Genomic DNA, 19121 nt, shown 5'->3' with positions numbered 1-19121 from the left:
ACTGGATTTTCAAAAGTATGTGAAGTTTGCGGCTCTATTGTTACAGTAAACTTGCACAACCTTCTTTATATTTATATTTATATAAAGAAGCATGACGCGGAACAAAGCAAACTGTGATTGGTTGCCTTACATGTCAGTCAAACGTCCTCTTGGGCGGTCCTTGGCTAATGAACGATCATGGAAATTCATTGGTCAAAAAGTGTACTGTAATTCTGTCCACGTTTTAACCTACTAGAAGCACCAGTATACCCAACATACAAACTTTTGGGCAATAAAAATGTTTTCTTTGCAGTCTAATAATCACTCATATTTTGTATCCAGCAGGGCAAGTGTTGACCACGAGGGGGCGCTGCTCACCAGTGTCATATGACCACAGGTTACAGTTCTTTGCTGCAGCTCTTAATTTATGACAAAGGACATTTAACACACAAGTTAAGTTTTTATTCTGCTGAAAAGCAGCTAAAGAGGAATTATTGTCAACATTCCTCAGTGTAGGACAGCTACATCCCCGGACACACTGTTAAACATCACATAGTAAAGCCTCATATTTGTTTAACTTTGGTTAAAGTTTCCTTGCATTATGATGAAGCTCAATGAAAAGTAAGCAATATCAGTAATTAAAATAATTGTGGTCCAGTAAACAAATGCATATGTTGTACTGCATTGGAATGTAATTATATTAGCTGTAAGCCTTGTAAACACATCACATTTTGATTGGTTGACTGGAACCTACTAGGAAAGTTTTGTATTTATGTCACTTACTGTTCACAGAACAGTGAAAACATTAAACAATTTATGCTTAAAAGCAATAATAAAATAAGTGGAAACACTTAGTTTAAGAGCAGTCTGTACAGCAAATTTAAAGAATTGGTATCCAAACAGTACGCAATGCACTGTAATTGCTGTCCAAATCAAATCATTCTTGACATCTTTATAATGAATTTTTGTTTGAGATGAGTAATAAGTTTATAGATCACTAGAATGGAGACCTTTGTAAGGTGAGGAAAATAAAGCAGGCCACATAATCTTATGTTAAAGCAGGTAGAAAAACATACAGGAGCAGAAACAATACTAAATATAAAGAATACACTTTGAAACAAAAAATATATCACCACAGCTTTTGTGGCTATGTAAAATAATCTAATTGTTGCATTTACTGTAAACTTGTTCAGTGTATGTAGCTGTATCATGCACTTACCTTATGATAATGTACTTTATGGCTGCTTTAATGTAATGTTTTACTCCTGTAAATGTGATCTAGCTTAAAGCAAATTTGATTGTATAGATTACAATGATGTACGCTCCAAAAAGACTCCATCCCTCTCACGGCTGGCAGTTTTATGGGAGAATCGTGGAAGGGTTTTTCATCTTAAGATGGAAAGTATTTGACCTTGGTGGAAACTGCTGTGTAAGTGATAATGGACATGGAAAACAGAGGCTCACTCTTACATACAGAGTTTATTGTGGCATCAAAAGAAGACAAACATACAGCCGTTGTAGGGTTTGGGTCTTTTATTTATTCAGTTTGGATATACATTTTTTTTCTTAAATTATTTTCTCATGTGTTTGTCCAAAAGAAGACCATTAACTTGGGAATTTATACAAAAATATAAAGAGAATTATGAGTGCCGTATGCCACATATACAACAGGAAAGTATTTTACAGAAACACAAATTGTGTTAGGAAATCAAAAGAAAATCCATCCTTTAGCGGAGATCATTTGAACACCAAACAAATGTAATCTTAAAAAATTTCATACATGTGAAAATATAAAACATCTCCCTTGAATCTGCTTTCAACACATTGTTAAAATTCCTCTATTATCAACTTATCAAATGTCCATCTTGTGTGAACCTCTCCAACACACAGGAAGTGATTTATCAGACATGCCTGCCTTCCTGTAATTTCATCTCTTATCAACCCCTGATGAGTTTTTTGTTGATGTTGTTGGTTTGATTTGCATCTTCAAAATCAATGTCATGGAATATATGTGCACTAGTTTACTGTATTTTACACTTTGTTGAACTAAACTTTGTTCTTTTGGTTTGTACTACCAAGCATTTCCTCTCAAAACACACCCATATACCATTACAGACCAAAACATATTTAGTCATTGTTTTTTGTTTTTTTAAATACACTATTTTCAGTCACCAGAGGATCCCTGTTATATAAAATCTGAATTAAAAAAAAAAGGCAAGAGATCTAAAATTTACAACATCCATTTCTGCTTGTACAGAAACCGGATAGTCCAAACATAAGACAGACATAAAGTACGAACACCTCCATAATGCTTTACTGCTCAGTCAAAATCTCCCTCTCAATGTGCTGCTGCGTTATATTTCATATCATATCCAAAAGAACAACAACAGCCGAATGTTTTCTCTCTGCTCCACGTGAATTGCATTCAGTGGAGGTGACAGGAGCTCACTTTGGTAATCTAGATTTTAGCTGAGACTAACTGGCACCAACAATGTCATAAAATACTTGTTACCTTTGAAACCAAAAGTTATCTAACCATACAATCTGAAAGGCAGAAACCGTACAGTCTTCAGACCATGGTAATGTCAGAAGGTCAATGAACTTTATATCTATTCAAAGATAAAACCTGTCTCACAAATCCAACATTTGGCATTTCAAATCAAAACATGCCGTACTCTCTCATCTAACACATGCTCAGTCCAGTTATTTCAAATACAACATTCCATATACGCTCTTCTGTTTCCTGCCATTCTGAGAGTGCAGCTCTTTTTTTTGGCCACTGAATTATTAGCACATCATCCGGCTTCTTAAACCTTTGTGCAAGAAATTATTCCACGTTTTCTGAGGTACAAACAGATTAAAAAAAAAAAAAAAAAACTGAATTTTACAGAATCTTTGGTCCAACCTTTCAAGTGCTCCTACTTGTTGATTTGCCCTTAGTCATACCAACACATTTACAGCAAACAAAAAGAAAAAAAGAAAAAGAAAAAACTTTCCGTAAGTACAACTTAAATACAGTTTATATTTTCTCAGCCAGTTCTCTGATAGTCTACAGCTGAATGCCAGTTGACTTTGTGCTGACTTTCTCATACACATAGGCTAGAATGTGCTTATAGTCTTTGCGTTTAGCTTTAATTGTAGTCACACGTGGTGAACTGTTTCCTGTTTTAGCATTTGTAAGAATCAGCAATGCTGAATAAGACGATAAGGTAGGCCCACATGGATCTGCGTGTTCTTTACATTTTTAGGAGAATATCTGCATAATTTTGGCCTGGTTTCACAGACAGGGCTTAGACTAAGCCAGGATTAGGCCTTAGTTCAATTAAGGCATTTAAGTAGCTTTTATAAACGTGCCTTAGTAAAAAACATTACTGGTGTGCTTTTTGAGACAAAAAAATTACACTGACACATTATAAGATATATCAGTGCAAGTTGCTTTCAGTTAAAACAGCTCAAACATGCATTTTAGTCTAGGACTAGCTTAAGCCTCGTCTGTGAAACTGGGGGTCTATGTAATTAAAATGGTAAAATAGAGAAAAGTCTTACAGTTTTATTTGAACACTCTTGGAAAAAAAGGTTCAATAAGGTTCTATATAGAACTATATAGGGTTCTTGACTCAATTTTATAGAACAATTTACGCTAAAAAAGGTTCTATAGGCCTATAAGGAAAAGTGTCTTAAATAATTGCATAATACTTTCAAGTTTAATGGTTACTTAATTTTTTTCTAGCGATAAAGTATATTTACAAGCTTTTTAATTCAAACTTCCATAAATCTATATGTGAAGCGTCTGAAAAAACCCTTTAAGGGTACGTTTACACGACAACGATATGCTTAAAACAGAGAAGTTTTTTCTTCAAGTTTTCTGCGTACAGATGACACCATTGTCAAAACGGAAACCATTCATACGAATCCGTGAAAATTACAAAAAACGCTGTATTCTGCTGGCAGGCCATTAAATGGCGATGAAACACTATAGACTGAACGTGTAATCAGGGTTGCCAGGTTTTCACAACAAAACCCACCCAATTGCTCCTCAAAACTAGCCCAATCGCATTTCAGGAGGGTCCCAAAGGAGAGAAAAAATAAAAAAATAATTCGCTTCGCTTCGTTTCGGGGGGGTAAAATCCACGTTTTTGGCGGTCTCCCCTGGTAAAACTTGCATTCCAGGGGCTAAATATGGACATGAAAAACAACCCGCGGCAACAGTGTAAAGTAGCCCAATTCCGTGGGAAAACCGCGGACTTGGCAACACTGCGTGTAATGTGCATGTGCATGACGTCATCGTTTTCACAGATTCGCGTTTTTGTTGTTTACACGGAGACTGTTTTTAAAAACTTGCACTTTGAAACCCGTTTTCAAAAGTTTGCGTTTTCAGACCACCAAAACGCTGTTTTCATGTAAATGAATGGCCAAAACGCATAAAAAGTTCTCAGTTTTTAGTTGAAAATGGTGTTGTGTAAACGGCCCCTAAGATTCAGTATAGAACCTTTTGTTCTAAGAGTATAGCTTACAACCTTATCAAATTAATATAGCCAATAATATAAAAATGTTAGTGAGGCACTAAAATGTAACCAAGCAAAATTCTAGTACCATACACACAATGACAGATAAAAGAGATTGTGATTTAATTTTTAACATTTTTAAATAACATTCTTTTGAGTTCCGTTGTAAATCTGCTGATCTTTCAGTGGAATTCTGTGGGTACAGATTTCATGTGAGCCAATGAATCAGCAAACAACAGAAACTGTTTTGCCCCAAATGCTTTTCCCTCCACCTGACAGGTACAATTGGATATTGATCAGTTAAAAAATGATGTACATAAATACATCAGTGACATGCGACACATGTAAAGACTGCACACACACACACACACACACACACACACACACACAACTCTACCTCATCCCCACTATCAAGTACCAATGTCACCGGAAGCAAAACAACAAAACGGCCCTCACTGACTTTTCATTTCCTTTCTTTAGTCTCTTGCCATCCGGTTTGAATCAGGATTTTAGTAACCGAGTCCACGTACTTTCACTGTAGCTCTCTAACCAAAGGGATCTCTTTTTTTATTTTGGGAACGATAAAAAACCTCTCATGTGTGTCTCTCAGAGGTCTTCTGTGTAAATGATGCATGGACTGGCGTCCTCGGTGGACTCCAGCCTGACTGTGGACACAAACCACCGTCGCCCGGCTGCGTTTCTGTTGCTGTTGTAGTTGAGCGTGGTGCGGTATGTATTCCGGGCGTGCTTGGGGAACACGATGGCCGTGCTTTGGAAGTGTAGCGGCCTGTGCCTTGGCTCGAAGTGAACCTCTGATTTGTAGCTGCGCCACGTGCAGTTCTGGACGGCCACCACTGTCTCGCTGAAGGATGTGGCGGTCTGGACCTGGGCGCAGTACACCTGGTCACGAAAGTGTCTGTCTGAAGCGTACTTCACTGCAGAGTTGAACCTGAAGAAGATCAACAGATATGAATTCAGCAGTCAAACATACTTAACTAAGATTCAGGACAATATGGGAGGGATCGCTCAAAGTCTGAGACCAGCTTGAAAATCATGGAGTATTGAGTATGGAGTAAGAAGTGTTATGATGCAAAATGATGAAATATTTCAAATTCTGCACTATTTCTAGGTCACTAGTAAGTAAATTTGTGATGTTGATCATGTGACTCTCAGATGTGCTTCTGTTGAAGCTGAAAAGCTCTTTCTCAAATCCTGCTGCAGAACATACTTGGATCAGGTTTTACACAAGCTCAAGTGATGCTGTTATTAATGCAAAAGTGATTCAAACTAAATACTAAAATATTCTGACATTCATTTCAAAGTTTGAATGTTTCAATTCAACTTTTCAGTCAAACTGCTATGATAGTATAATTCGTAATGGAAATAATTTAATGCATTACTGCTCAGTCAAAATAATGAATGCATTAATAGAGTAAATTAAAGAAAAGTGCAAAATAGAAACTGGTGGTCTCCGACTTTTGTGTCCAAGTGATGTTTGGAGGGCCCTCCAACCACAAAAAAATAAATAAATAAATAAATTAGTAGGTAATGGTGATATTTAACATCACTCACTTGATCTCTTTTTCCGGTTTGGGGTTGACCTTAATGCTCTCTCCATAGACCACAGGGTACATGCGTGACCTCGCATCTGGACCTTGAGAGTTCAGGAGCAAGTATGGCAGCTACACAGAAAAAAAAACAACAACAGAAATAAACCATCTAGCTACCCCCCATTACAAACCATTACCCAAAATTCTGGTAAAATATTTGCACATTTTACACAATCGAACATAATTTTGAACACAATCGGAGATATATTAATAAATATCCTAACGCATCCGAGCTTTATAATGGCTGTGAGCGATACCAACGAGTAGGAGCTGAAGAAAGTGCCTCCAACCGCATCCATCCATCATAAACGTGTACTCCACACGGCTCTGAGGGGTTAATAAAGCCCTTCTGAAGCGAATCGATGCATTTGTGTAAAAAAGTTATGAAGTAAAATATCTAGCTTCCGCCAGTACGTTTATGATGGATGGATGCGGTTGTAGGCACTTTCTTCAGTTCATACTCGTTGGTATCGCTCATTGCCATCATAAAGCTCGGATGCGTCAGGATATTTATTAATATATCTCCAATTGTGTTCATCATCATAAGAAAGTCATATACACCTAGGATGGCTTGAGGGTGAGTAAAGCTTGGGGTAATTTTCATTTGAAAGTGAACTAATCCTTTAAGGCGATTGAAGATGCTCTATTATCAAATAGGCTGTATCCGAAATTGCATACTTCCCTGCTATATAGTAGGCAAAAAACAGTATGTGACCAAATCATTTTCCAAATTTACAGTACTCACAGTACTTCCGGCGAGATTAAGTGTGCGTATGATGGACACTTTACTATCCCATGAGGCCACATGAGAGGATTTGTGAATGGAGATGACACGACAACTGACGCGGGTAGGTCACATGATAATGACAACATGGTGAATGTAGTACGTCCAGATTACATTCATACTACACACTTTCATACTATACACAACACACTTTTTTAATGGTTGTGAAGTACTTATTCAAAATAAGTACCTACTCGAGAGTTTGACATTTTGGATACAGCCATAATTTGTCCTCTGAATCAAAACACTGTTTAGCATTTAGCAAATCAACATTTCTGAAATATCAGCTGTGCAACAATCCTAGAATACGTATCGTACTTTGCCTATTGTTGTTTTGGTGTGTTTGAATATGGGTAATCAATACAAATAGACTTTAATGAACAAGGAGAAAGAATACTCAGGAGATTCGTAGGAGAATAACAAAGCATACACACTATAACCAAAGACAAGAACCGACAAACACAACTGAAAGCACAGGGCTATATATACAAGGTTTGAACAAAGGAAACCAAACTAGAAACAGGTACAAACAAAACGTATTATAGAAACAAACGTGGACATAATCAGTAACCAAGGAAACCGAAACTAAACAGAGCAGGGAAACAGGAACTAAACGAAACAAAACAGAATATCAAAATAAGAGTCCAAAGAACGGAACATAAACCTGACGGGCTGCGTCCGAAATCGCATACTCTCTTGAGTAGATACTTATTTTGAATAAGTAGCACTTCATGATAGCAAGTATGTTGTATATCAGGGATAGACAATGTCGGTCCTGGAGTGCTGCTGTCCTGCAGAGTTTAGCTCAAACCCTGAAAAAAAAACAAAAAAACTCACCTGTAGCCTTAGTAAAGATGTGTTTGATTAGGGTTGGAGCTAAACTCTGCAGGACAGCGGCACTCCAGGACTAACATTTCCTATCCCTGTTTTATATGGTATGAATATGTGTAGTATGAATGTAATCTGGACGTACTACACTCGCCATGCTGTCATTATCATGTGACCTACCAGTGTCAGTTGCGTCACTTCATCGCCATTCACAAATACTCTCCCGTGGCCTCGTGGGATAGTAAAGTGTCCATTGTATGCACGCGTCAGAATCTCACCAGAAGTAGTAGGTCATCCAGGTACTTTTTGCTTAGTCTTTTATGAGTACTGTGAATTCGGACATACAGTCAAACCAAAAATTATTCAGACATTTTTGATAAATTTTTACTAGTGGGGTGCAGGACACTGTAGTTCATTTATGTAAGTGAGGATAGCAAAATAAAGTAAACTGTGACATATTATACCCAAAAATTCTTCATACAGTGGACTACCGGTAAAATTGATAAAAAATTTGGAACCAAAAATTATTCAGACACTTTGACCTGACCATGTCAAGTGTTATCTGACATAATTAAGATTCATTTTTTCTGACACAGTTTAACTCTGAGATCCTGTCATATTTTATTACCATTTTTTAACTATAGTGAATAAACTATTAATGAATGAAATGTTCAAGGTGTCTGAATAAATTTTGGTTTGACTGTACTTCTTTTGTCACATACAGTATACGATTTCGGATGCAGTCTGGGACTTTTCAGACTGTCTTTTAAATGTAATAGTCCAGCCACTTCATATTGTATATATTTATATTGTATAATATTTATTATATTTATTTAGTTTATATTGAAAATTAAATTATACTTTTACAGAGTCTGAAGCATTTGAAGCAGTGCTATTTTAGTATTTTTAAAACTTTATATTGTTAATTTTGTCATTTTAATTAGTTTTTTTAATATTTCTGTTTATATTTTATTCATTTTTATTTAAGTTTTAGTTTTAGTAATTTTATTAGGCCTACACTTCAAGTTTTTTTTTTATCTAATAATGAAAATGTTTTGAATAGTTTTAGTTTGTGTCGTGTGTGCATGTGTTTGTCTGTGTGCTGATATATATTTGGTGGTCAGACAAACGGCGACAATGCAACAGTGTGTGTGGAGCCTCAGCGGCCTGTGCCTCCACCTGCTCCAGCCATCAAAACACACACACACACACCCCCCCCCCCATGTGCACGCTCAGCACCTTCCTCGGCGTTCAGCACGTACACGTTCTCCTTCTCACTCTCTGTCTCTGACACCTCATAAAACCGAATTCCTCAGCAGCGTATCATCAGCTGAACTATCATCTGACGTGACATGGGAAGCATGGACTGAGCTCAAGCGGATCATTTTTTAACTTACACGTCCAGTAAATCAAGGAAATGTTAACTTTTAAAGTCTCACATATAATAGATGACAATCTGATTTTGACTAGATGACAATATGATAGATGACTATTTGAACTTGCCTCAACAGTGGATGTGATTAGATTACTGGACTAACCAGCAGACCAATTTCATTGCACAGCATCTCAAATGTTGGTTTGATCATTCTGAAATGCCTGAGCCAAAGTCTGTCATAAAAATGATTTGGTTTTCCCTCCCAGAAGCATCTCACATAATTGCATTCTCAAACACCATTCATTTGAATGCAAGATAACACGACAACGTTTATTGTGTTTCGTCTACGCGCTCTGAGACATAAGTTATTTAAACAGTATGATGTAGGAAAAAATAGCCACAGTGGTTTTCCCGATTGCAGCAACTTCCATTTTTAGCACATATATTTTGTGCCAATTTCCCAAGAAGTGACGATTTTTTTCTCTTTGGATGGAAACGGCGCTTTTTTCGCAAAAGTTTTATGCAAATTCCAATTCTGTGCTTAAGTTACGGAAAAATAGCTGTGGCCAGAGACACTTCTATGAAGCTGTACCGGAAAAAAAAGTGAAGCATGTTCTTGGTCTCATTCAGTCACAGTCTATTTATGATAGTGATCCACTGCATTTTTAAATCTAAATTTAACAGAGGGTGGTCTGGTCAGTTTAAGCCAATAAGGTGAACACATAATGAGCACTAAAATTAAAAACTATCCTTTTTCTTGCATGCCGTTTATGAGAGGTTTCTGGCATCATGCTGTCTCATGGATGCAGGCCAGTGAGAGAGGGATTGCGCCCTTGAGTACATATGAGTACGAGAGAGAGTGTGTGTTAAATCCAGGACGGATACAGTGTCCACTGTGGCGTTACACAATGTGCCGCCACCCTACACACAGTCACATGAGAGACAGATCTCAGCAGGGACAGAGCAGTTAAAGGTCTTGTGGCGGGTGCAGTGGATGGCTCAACCGTACAGTATCAGATCACTTCTCAAGGCTGAAGAGAGTTTGTCATTACAGTGGCATCACTATTTAGACAGATTGTGTCAGGTGGTCTGATAATTTATCAAAGGACATCTATAATACCTGTAGAAAGCCAGGTATTATACTATATCATATCAAACCCTTCTATGAAGAACTAAAACTGTGACAATTTGTAAGTCAATTTGATGTTGTACAGAGCCCTCCAAAAACAGACACTGGCAAAATAACTACTATAATATAATAAAAAAATAATTGTAATTGATAGGTTGCTTGCAAAAATGGCTACACAGTTCTGGTTATCAATGGAGAAAATATGTTTTTTTTCCACAGATGGTGCAGTTCAGCATCTACAAGCAGGGGCGAACGGGGACCATACTAACTAAAAAAAGCTTCAAAGCTTCACTTATTTAAGTAAACATCACTCTCCTGCAGTTTGAGGGACACAGGCTGGACACAGACAAGGCTGTATTTAAACGTGCACTCATCCCTGTTGTTTTGAACTCTATAATGACATCAAATGACATGAACGGATTGAATGTTTATATTCACTGTTGCCACTTTCACACTGGAGCTGACTGATCGACCGTTTTCTTTGTTTGGTTTTATATGTTTTCAGTCTTTAGTAGTGTTTTGGTTGTACTGATTGTCTATGTCATGGCTCTGTTTGTTTCATTGATCCATACCTTATCCATACCCTGGACTTTGCTCCTGATGTGTATTGTGTTGTATAAGTATTTGTTTGCTTGTTTTGTTTAGATGTATTTATATTTTTGTAGTGCTGACTGAAAGCGCCATATTAACTGTATTTAACTCTGTATTTAACTGTACTAACTCTATATAAATAAAACGGATAACTATTAAATGGCCAATATTAAAATTATGTACTATTTTGTATAATTACATTAAAAATAAAGCAATAAAAACTAAACACAGACATTTCAGATGCTACGAGTGAATTTAGCCATCAAAACATAATGTACTGTATGAAATAGATAAATGTAATCTTTAGCAAACCTCAAACTTAACAGTGTTATTAAAGGGTTAGTTCACCCAAAAATGAAAATTACCCCATGATTTACTCACCCTCAAGCCATCCATGGTGTATATGACTTTCTTCTTTCAGACAAATACAATCAGACATATATTTAAAAATATCCTGGCTTTTCCAAGCTTTATAATGACAGTGAACGGCGGGCCGATTTTGAAGGCAAAAAAAAGTGTATCCATCCATCGTAAAAGTACTCCACACGGCTCCAGGGGGTTAATAAAGGCCTTTTGAAGCAAAGCGATGCGTTTGTGTAAGAAAGATGTCCATATTTAAAACTTTATAATCTAAAATAAATGGCTTCTGGCAGACGACCGTACGCATACTGTGCAAGTTAACTTGCGCCACAAGAGTAACCCCTGACACGATGTATGACGTATGCACTTTTGTGGATACACTTTGTTTAGCTTCAAAATTGGTCCCCACATTCACTGCCATTATAAATCTTGGAAGAGCCAGGATATTTTTAAATATATCCCAGATTGTGTTCGTCTGAAAGAAGAAAGTCATATACACCTAGGATGGCTTGAGGGTGAGTAAATCATGGGATAATTTTCATTTTTGGGTGAACTATCCCTTTAAATTAACTTTCAGTGAGCGTTAGATGATGGCAAAGGTAATCTAAATGTAAAAATAGAGGAAATGAGCATGCACAATTAAATGTCCAAAATGTATTGATATTAATAAATGAAAAAAATCTCTAATATCAGCGGATAATGGATGTTAACTCACATATCAGGCATCCCTACTGCTCTCTTTTAAAGTATTAGGCTGTTGCAGAGGTGCCACTGCACCCTTCACTTTAAGCAAATAGAGGTCATCAGTTTCTTATGCAACTGACTGCAACAACTCCACTGTTAGGCCTGCCACACTAAAATAGATTGGAGAGATTTTTTTAACGTCATAAAAACACAACTCTTAAAATAGACCCACAACCACAAAATGAGAGGAAAAAAGGCCAATCCTCTGCATATAGCATACTGTATATACAAGGCAAGGTTGCCATGAATGGAAAATGCAAAGTGCAGCAAACAATGATGGCTTTGTATGCCTTCGTTTTCTTTTCTACTCTGCAAGAGCATTTGGTCCTCATATAATGCATGTTGCCTGCAGGCTTGACCACATTTGTATACATTTAAGTAATAGGATTTTGGCAATGGCATGTTCAGAAGAACTGCTACATGAGTGCTTTCCAAAGAGTTAAAGGCATACTGCAAAAAAGTATAAAAAATTCATGTTGCACAAAGTCATGCTGCTCTTTTCTATTTTACTGAGCGAGACGCTTTATTGGAGCGGTCTTCCAACAAGTGCAAGCACGTTTCTCAAAGAGGAGTGTCTGAGTAATCATTTATACTCTCCAAAATGCCTTTAGATAGTTGCTCTTAGCGGCGTGCCGGGGCAAAGCATTTATGCCGCACGACAGAGACAAATGCAGCTCAATCACTTTAACAGTCCTGAGTAGTATCAGTTCAGGCCTCTTATGCTAGTCTCTGTATAATAAAAGTTGTTGTTTTGTTATTGCTTCAACACAGAGTTGGCTTGTGATGAACTGAGCTGCGTTTCCTCAGGGAAAACTTAATTATCTGCCATAGAAGACGTATACAGTATGAAGTGTTGGAAGAGGTTTTCTTACTACGCTAATCTGAATCTTCTAGTTGTGTGTGGTTACTTTGAAATACACCGACACTGCCAGGAGGTTTTCATTAGGGTTAAGTAGCCTTAGTTCAGTATGAAAGGGCACTTACATTTGAATGGATGGTTGTGTCAAATGCGGACAATGTTAGTTTAGCGTGCTATGTAACCTTTCAGAGGCAGAAATAAGACTCTGGGTTATGCCGAGGCACTTGTGCAGCGGTATACTGTAACGTGAACATGCGCTGTCGAGTAATACTGTACCAGTATGGTATATATATATATATATATATATATATATATATTTGTGTGTGTGTGTGTGTGTGTGTGTATATGTGTGTCTCAGAACTGCTTGTTTGTTTGCACATGTGTATGTGGTGTAAATGGGTTGCTATGAGGAAGGAGGGACAGATAGAGTTCGGTTACAGTTACCACATTCACAAGGTCAACTTGTTTACAGAAACTCTCTCTCTCTCTCTGGCCGCTCCTTGTCATCCTCGCTTCATTAGAGTGTCTCCAGAGTCATGAGCACCTGAACCCCTTTCTATTTCAGGATTCTGCTCTATTACTTCTCATTATTTGCTCCTGGCCTTCACATTGTCAACAGCATCTGTTTGTGTTTATGACAAATTGCATATGTTTTTTCTATATTCTAACATGTTGTTTTGGATTCAATTCATTTAACCACTGGTTGCTCACATTCGAATTGTCCTGTTCATAAAGAATCAGCTTGAATACTGTCAGTACGAATGAGTAACTGAAGTTAAACCCCTTTACAGTTTGTAAATATCATCTGTATCCATAGTGACAATGACTATAGCAAATATCAAAAATGGCAACTTCCATAACAACAGAAAGTCCTGTCACAACCGATATGACATTATTTAAAGTTGGCATGAAATGAAAATTCACCCTATCTATTTTCTAAATGCATGTTATTGATCTTATTGTGAATGATTAACCCATGCATAAAGTATGTTAATTTAGTAACACTTTACAATAAGGTTCCATTTGTTAATATTAGTTAACCACATAAGTTTACATGAACTAAGAATGAACAATACATCTCAGTTAATGTTAATCTCAACATTTATTAATACATGATAAAATCAAAAGTTGTATCTGTTAACATTAGTTAATGAACCTGAACTAACATGAACTAACAATGAACAATAGTATTTTTATTATTTAATGTTAATAAAGATTAATAGGTACTGCAATGAATGTATTGCTCATTGTTAGTTAATATCAGTTAATGCATTAACTAACCTTAAAGGATTAGTTCACTTCGGAATTAAAATTTCCTGATAATTTACTCTCCCCCATGTCATCCAAGATGTTTATGTCTTTCTTCAGTTGAAAAGAAATTAAGGTTTTTGAGAAAACATGCCAGGATTTTTCTCCATATAGTGGGCTTTAACAGTTACCAACTGTTGAAGGTCCAAATTGCAGTTTTAGTGCAGCTTCAAAGGGCTCTATATGATCCCACCCGAGGAATAAGGGTCATTTTCTTAAAAAAATTTATAATAATAAATATACTTTTTAACCACAAATGCTCGTCTTGCACTGCTATGTGATGCGTCACGCTTACGTAATCACATTGGAAATATCACACATGAAGCAGAAGTACCGCGGTAGGGCGAAAAACATTTTCTCCTCCAACTTCAAAATTGTCCAACATCGTTGTTTTAACTTCTTTTTTTTTGTAAAGGCCGTTTGACTTCGTCTTTGCATGTTCGCTTTGTAAACACTTGCTCGGTACTTCCACCTACGTCACGTGTGACCTTTCCAACATGATTACGTAATGCGTGGCGCATTGCAGAGCTAGTGCAAGATGAGTATTTGTGGTTAAAAAGTATATAACTTTTTTTTTTTTTTTTTTTTTTTTTTTTTTTTAGAAAATTACCAATCGTTTGGGCTAGATAAGACCCTTATTCCTTGGTTAGGATCGTGTAGAGCCCTTTGAAGCTGCACTGAAACTGCAATTTGGACCTTCAACCCACTGGTAGCTGTTGAAGTCCACTATATGGAGAAAAATCCTGGAATGTTTTCCTCAAAAACCTTAATTTCTTTTCGACTGAAGAAAGAAAGACATAAACATCTTGGATGACATGGGGGTGAGTAAATTATCAGGAAATTTTAATTCTGAAGTGAACTAATCCTTCAACTAATGGAACCTTATTGTAAAGTGTTACAATTTATTTATTTATTTTTATTTAACCTTGTAATTCGGATCTTCCGGTAAAATTACAGACTTCTCTGGTGACGTATGCCAGACTTCTTCAATCAATTAGTCTGCTTAAACCCTGTCGCTTTCTTAAAATCAACCTCAATCTTGCATTTCAGATCTAACTCCATCCAATCAACAACCGAGCCAAGTCATTTTCTCTTTTTCGATAATCTGTTTCACTTGGATGTACGTCACAATACGAAAGAAAATAACTGTCACTACTTCCTTAACATTATGATTTAAATGAGTGTGTCTGAAGTGCAAGTTCATCCATCAAAACAGAAGACAGTAGCTGGATCTAAAACCCTGGATGACACACAGCTCAAATCTCTAGAACCACACATGAAAACTATAAAGGTAAGAATGACTTTAAAGTCTGTTCATTTATAAAGTGCAGAAGTCACTTACGATTATAACTGAAGTGTGTGTGTGAATGTAACCATACTCAACAATGCACTCAACAATATTCTGCTGTGGTATAAATATAGTCAATGAAAAGTTCTTGCAACAGAAACATGGTCGATTATAGGGCTTTTCACACTGCACTTAACCCTGGGTTATCGTGGTTGTAAAACTCACTTTTTACACCGGGTAAAGGAACGTTTCACACTTGCAATTTTAAAGCAGGGTTAGGATAGCTTTTGTGGTATTAACCCCGCATTGCTGTGCCAAACTTGTGCAGAGTGAAATGATGTGGTGTTAAATGTTACAGCTAGATGCTTAGCAACAGACAGCCAATTATGTGCCACATATTCACATGCTTTGGGCAGTCACGGAAACACAGTGTGTTGTTTAAGCAGTCGTTTCAGCTTTTGATGGAAAACGCATGAGACCATTTCATTCTTACTGCTGGCTCGGTCCGGAGGGGGGGGCAAAGGGATGTCCATGGGGGGCCCAGGGTTAACTTTTTCAAGTGTGAAAAGCCCTTATGTGTTTATCTATTTCATTACTTTATCCCCTTTTAAATCTGATCTGTCTGTGAGAAACTTGCATCCAACTCAACAATCCTCAAGCATGTGTCTGATTACTGCACAACATGATTTACCCAAGTAGGGCATGTTCTTTCATCAACATGCTTTTCCTAGAAAACAAGAGCCCTAACCCTACCCCTAAAATCAGTAAACTGATTGGTTGATAGTGAAATTGTTCCACTGCCAGCAAAGGATGTTGGGTCTCTTTTAAAGGGATAGTTCACCCAAAAATGAAAATTCTGTCATCATTTACTCACCCTCAAGTTGTTCCAAACCTGTATGAATTTCTTTCTTCTGCTGAACACAAAAGAAGATATTTTGAAGAATGACAGTAACCAAACAGTTGATGAGCCGCATTGACTTCTATAGTATTGTCAATGTTTGGCTACCATTATTCTTAAAAATATCTTGTTTTGTGTTCAGCAGAATTTTCATTTTTGGGTGAACTATCCCTTTAAGCTCTGAGGCTTCATTATATGAACGCATACCAGTTTGCCCTCCCGGTTCTCCCTTCTGCAGTATCCCTGCAGCTCAGTCGGGGTTGAACAGCTGCCGGTGCGCGACTCAAGGATCCCTGGCGACAAAGAGTAGAAGGGCGGACTGGGGCTTGGAGGGAGTCCTGAATCCGGACTATCCAGCAGTCCCTCCCGGTTCTTTCCTTTCAAACTCTCATCCATAGCTTGCAAATGTAAATGCCCCACCATTTCTGGAAGAGCACAATTTTTTTAAACCAGCCGAATTCACTCCAGGAAAGATGGTGTGAGAGGTATAACTTAAAGTCCCATATCAGAACCACAGAGGGAGTCGTGGTATTCCAATAGATGCCTAAAACAAAAGCATTAAAATATACATTAATGAGAGAATGGGGCTAGTTGTCACAATTTTTACTCCAGTGAATATTTCTCAGGGTATAAGGTTACACATACCTTAATTCCTATATATATATATATATATATATATATATATATATATATATACACACACAGTATATATACAGTATATATAGCAGATTTCGTGATTAAACAATCTACTATAGGCTTTTTAGCTAAATTTAAACAGTAAAACAATTATGAAATACAAAATTCATTAAACAGAAAAAATTTAACTGTTAAACTGTTGTTTTGGCTCCAAAATGCTATTATTATATAAATAATATTTTTTTTATTATTTTATAATATTAATATAATCTATTTATCCCAATATAATGTGACAACTTGCCCCGTTAAAAAACAAAAAAAACACTAAACTTGTTTAGTGAGATATAGCCCTTGTGTCAACTTATCCCTGTGACAGCTAGACCCGGTCTACCTGTTCTACAAAGTATTGCTGAAATTCGTTACAAAATAATAACTATAAATAATGAATGTTTTTAAACCTAGCGTGCAACCCACCTACAAAGCATTTTTGGGCATAATAGGCGCGTTCAAACACTAATCTCGTCTAGAACGTTCAAACGCGAACATGATGCCCAAAATACCGCCTAGGTAGGCAGCTCACTAGGTTTCGAAACGCTGCCGAATATGTTTCCAAACCTGCGCGTTACAGGATAGTACATAGACCAGTTATAGATATTTTTATTCAATTAATTAAAAAAGACCAACAAAAGTCACTCTTAATGTTCTCTATTATAGATTTAGACTATATGAAGGAAAAAATATGCCTTAAAGAGTTTTTGTTACCTTTGAAGAAATCCCGCCGGTTAAAAAACTCCGTGAATTAAGTGTTCAGCGCTTTAGATCATGATCTTTATAGTAAAATCCACAACACACGCGATGACTTCCTCGCAAAAAGTGTTACAATAATACCACAAATCTCTAACGTCTCACAATAGTCCCCAGCTCATTAGTGCCGGTGTCTTCTATCCGTCTCTTGCACTTCTGAATCTGAAAGCGCAGAAGTATAACTGGCAGCTGCAGCGGTGCGCCGATCTGTGAACGAGCAGGGCGCGCACACCGATGGCCAGCCTTTATGCGCCTGGAGCCAATCCAGAGCCGCCGAGGCAATAATGTCATTACCAGCGCCGGCCAGTAGAGGGAACAACGCTGAGCGCCACTACTGCATTTGACAGTTCTGACCTACATTTTAGCAAAAAGTTTAGCGTTTAGAAAAAACGATTATATGTGTAAAACATTTATGTAAATAAATTTACATATTAAAAAAAATAAATAAATAAATAAAAAAATTGATTTCTGCTGCTAAAATAAAGAGTGAAATGTACCTCTGTATTAATGAAGAACATTTGTGTGCTTAATTGGCCTTGGCTCTTTAGAAAGTCTGTTGGGTTACTGTGGGATTAGTGTGTCACACTTTTGAAAATTAGGGTGACCAGGTTTTTGGCAGACACACAGCTTTCCTTCTCTGTTGAGAACCATGAGCTGTTAGCAAGAAAGACATTGAGGATACTTCATTTTAAGTCTGTTAGCCTAACAGCTGCAGGGACACACCTCATGAAACAGGGAGTGTCCCGGGAAAACCGCAACTTCAGCAGAGGATGCCTGCCATTTCTTTATACCACATATGCCATTTGATAATTGATAATTAGCGATTGACCATAACTTAAGTCACAGTGCATGTCTGCTATGTCTGTTTGTGTATAAAATCAGTCACTACTTGACTGAATTAAGTGCTAATGTATTTTGGCATACATGACTCAAGTGTTTTTGTAGTAAAAGTAATTAAATTTTAATTTCTGAAGTGTCTCACACACAACAAAACGTATTGATCAGCTTGTACCTATAGGCAAACTATAACACTTGAGAATTGTGACTGTTCATAAACACTTTAAGATGAACATTCAGTTTACATTCAGTAACTTTTAATTGCTTTGAATTTTAGGCATTAACATGTTTAAAAGTGTTTTGTATTTTTATAAACAGCAATAAAGGACTGTTGTCCATGTAACGTAGCAGTCAATCGGGCTGTCACACAGCTCACCTGTGTTACTGCTTTCTTACAGTAAATGGTGTAAGATTTTGTGTTGTTTAGGATGGTTGGCCACCCTAATGTCTGGACACCCTAATGAAAATATGTACATGTTATAAGCTATATGCAAAAGTCTAGTCTGATCCATCTTGCATAAGCCGTGTGAAGGAGCATGTCTCAATGCTCTGGTTGTATTTTAGGCCTGGGTGGAGTAAGGGTGGG

At 37.0% G+C, this 19121-nt stretch overlaps 1 protein-coding gene across 1 annotated transcript; it reads right to left on the bottom strand.

Moving 5' to 3' along the window:
- Positions 1-1494: 1494 nt before the first annotated feature.
- On the bottom strand, positions 1495-17900 carry rflna (refilin A). The gene is made up of 4 exons (XM_051904433.1): positions 17657-17900; positions 16466-16802; positions 6057-6166; positions 1495-5433 (listed from the first exon to the last, which is right to left on the bottom strand). The coding sequence occupies exons 2-4, from the start codon at positions 16679-16681 to the stop codon at positions 5091-5093; spliced, it is 669 nt and encodes a 222-aa protein (XP_051760393.1). The 5' UTR covers positions 16682-16802; positions 17657-17900; the 3' UTR covers positions 1495-5090.
- Positions 17901-19121: the final 1221 nt, after the last annotated feature.

This window comes from Ctenopharyngodon idella, chromosome 8, assembly GCF_019924925.1.
Source record: "Ctenopharyngodon idella isolate HZGC_01 chromosome 8, HZGC01, whole genome shotgun sequence".
Taxonomy (NCBI): Eukaryota; Metazoa; Chordata; class Actinopteri; order Cypriniformes; family Xenocyprididae; genus Ctenopharyngodon; species Ctenopharyngodon idella.
This window is presented reverse-complemented; position numbering and strand designations above follow the sequence as displayed.

Bases quoted from the DNA above. Each gene is read 5' to 3' on its own strand.
- rflna (XM_051904433.1), bottom strand. From the start codon at position 16,681: ATGGTGGGGCATTTACATTTGCAAGCTATGGATGAGAGTTTGAAAGGA. The intron at 6,167-16,465 runs GTATGCGTTCAT...TTTTCTGTGTAG, and splicing joins AGAACCGGGAGGGCAAACTG to CTGCCATACTTGCTCCTGAA. The intron at 5,434-6,056 runs GTGAGTGATGTT...GATCTTCTTCAG, and splicing joins AAACCGGAAAAAGAGATCAA to GTTCAACTCTGCAGTGAAGT.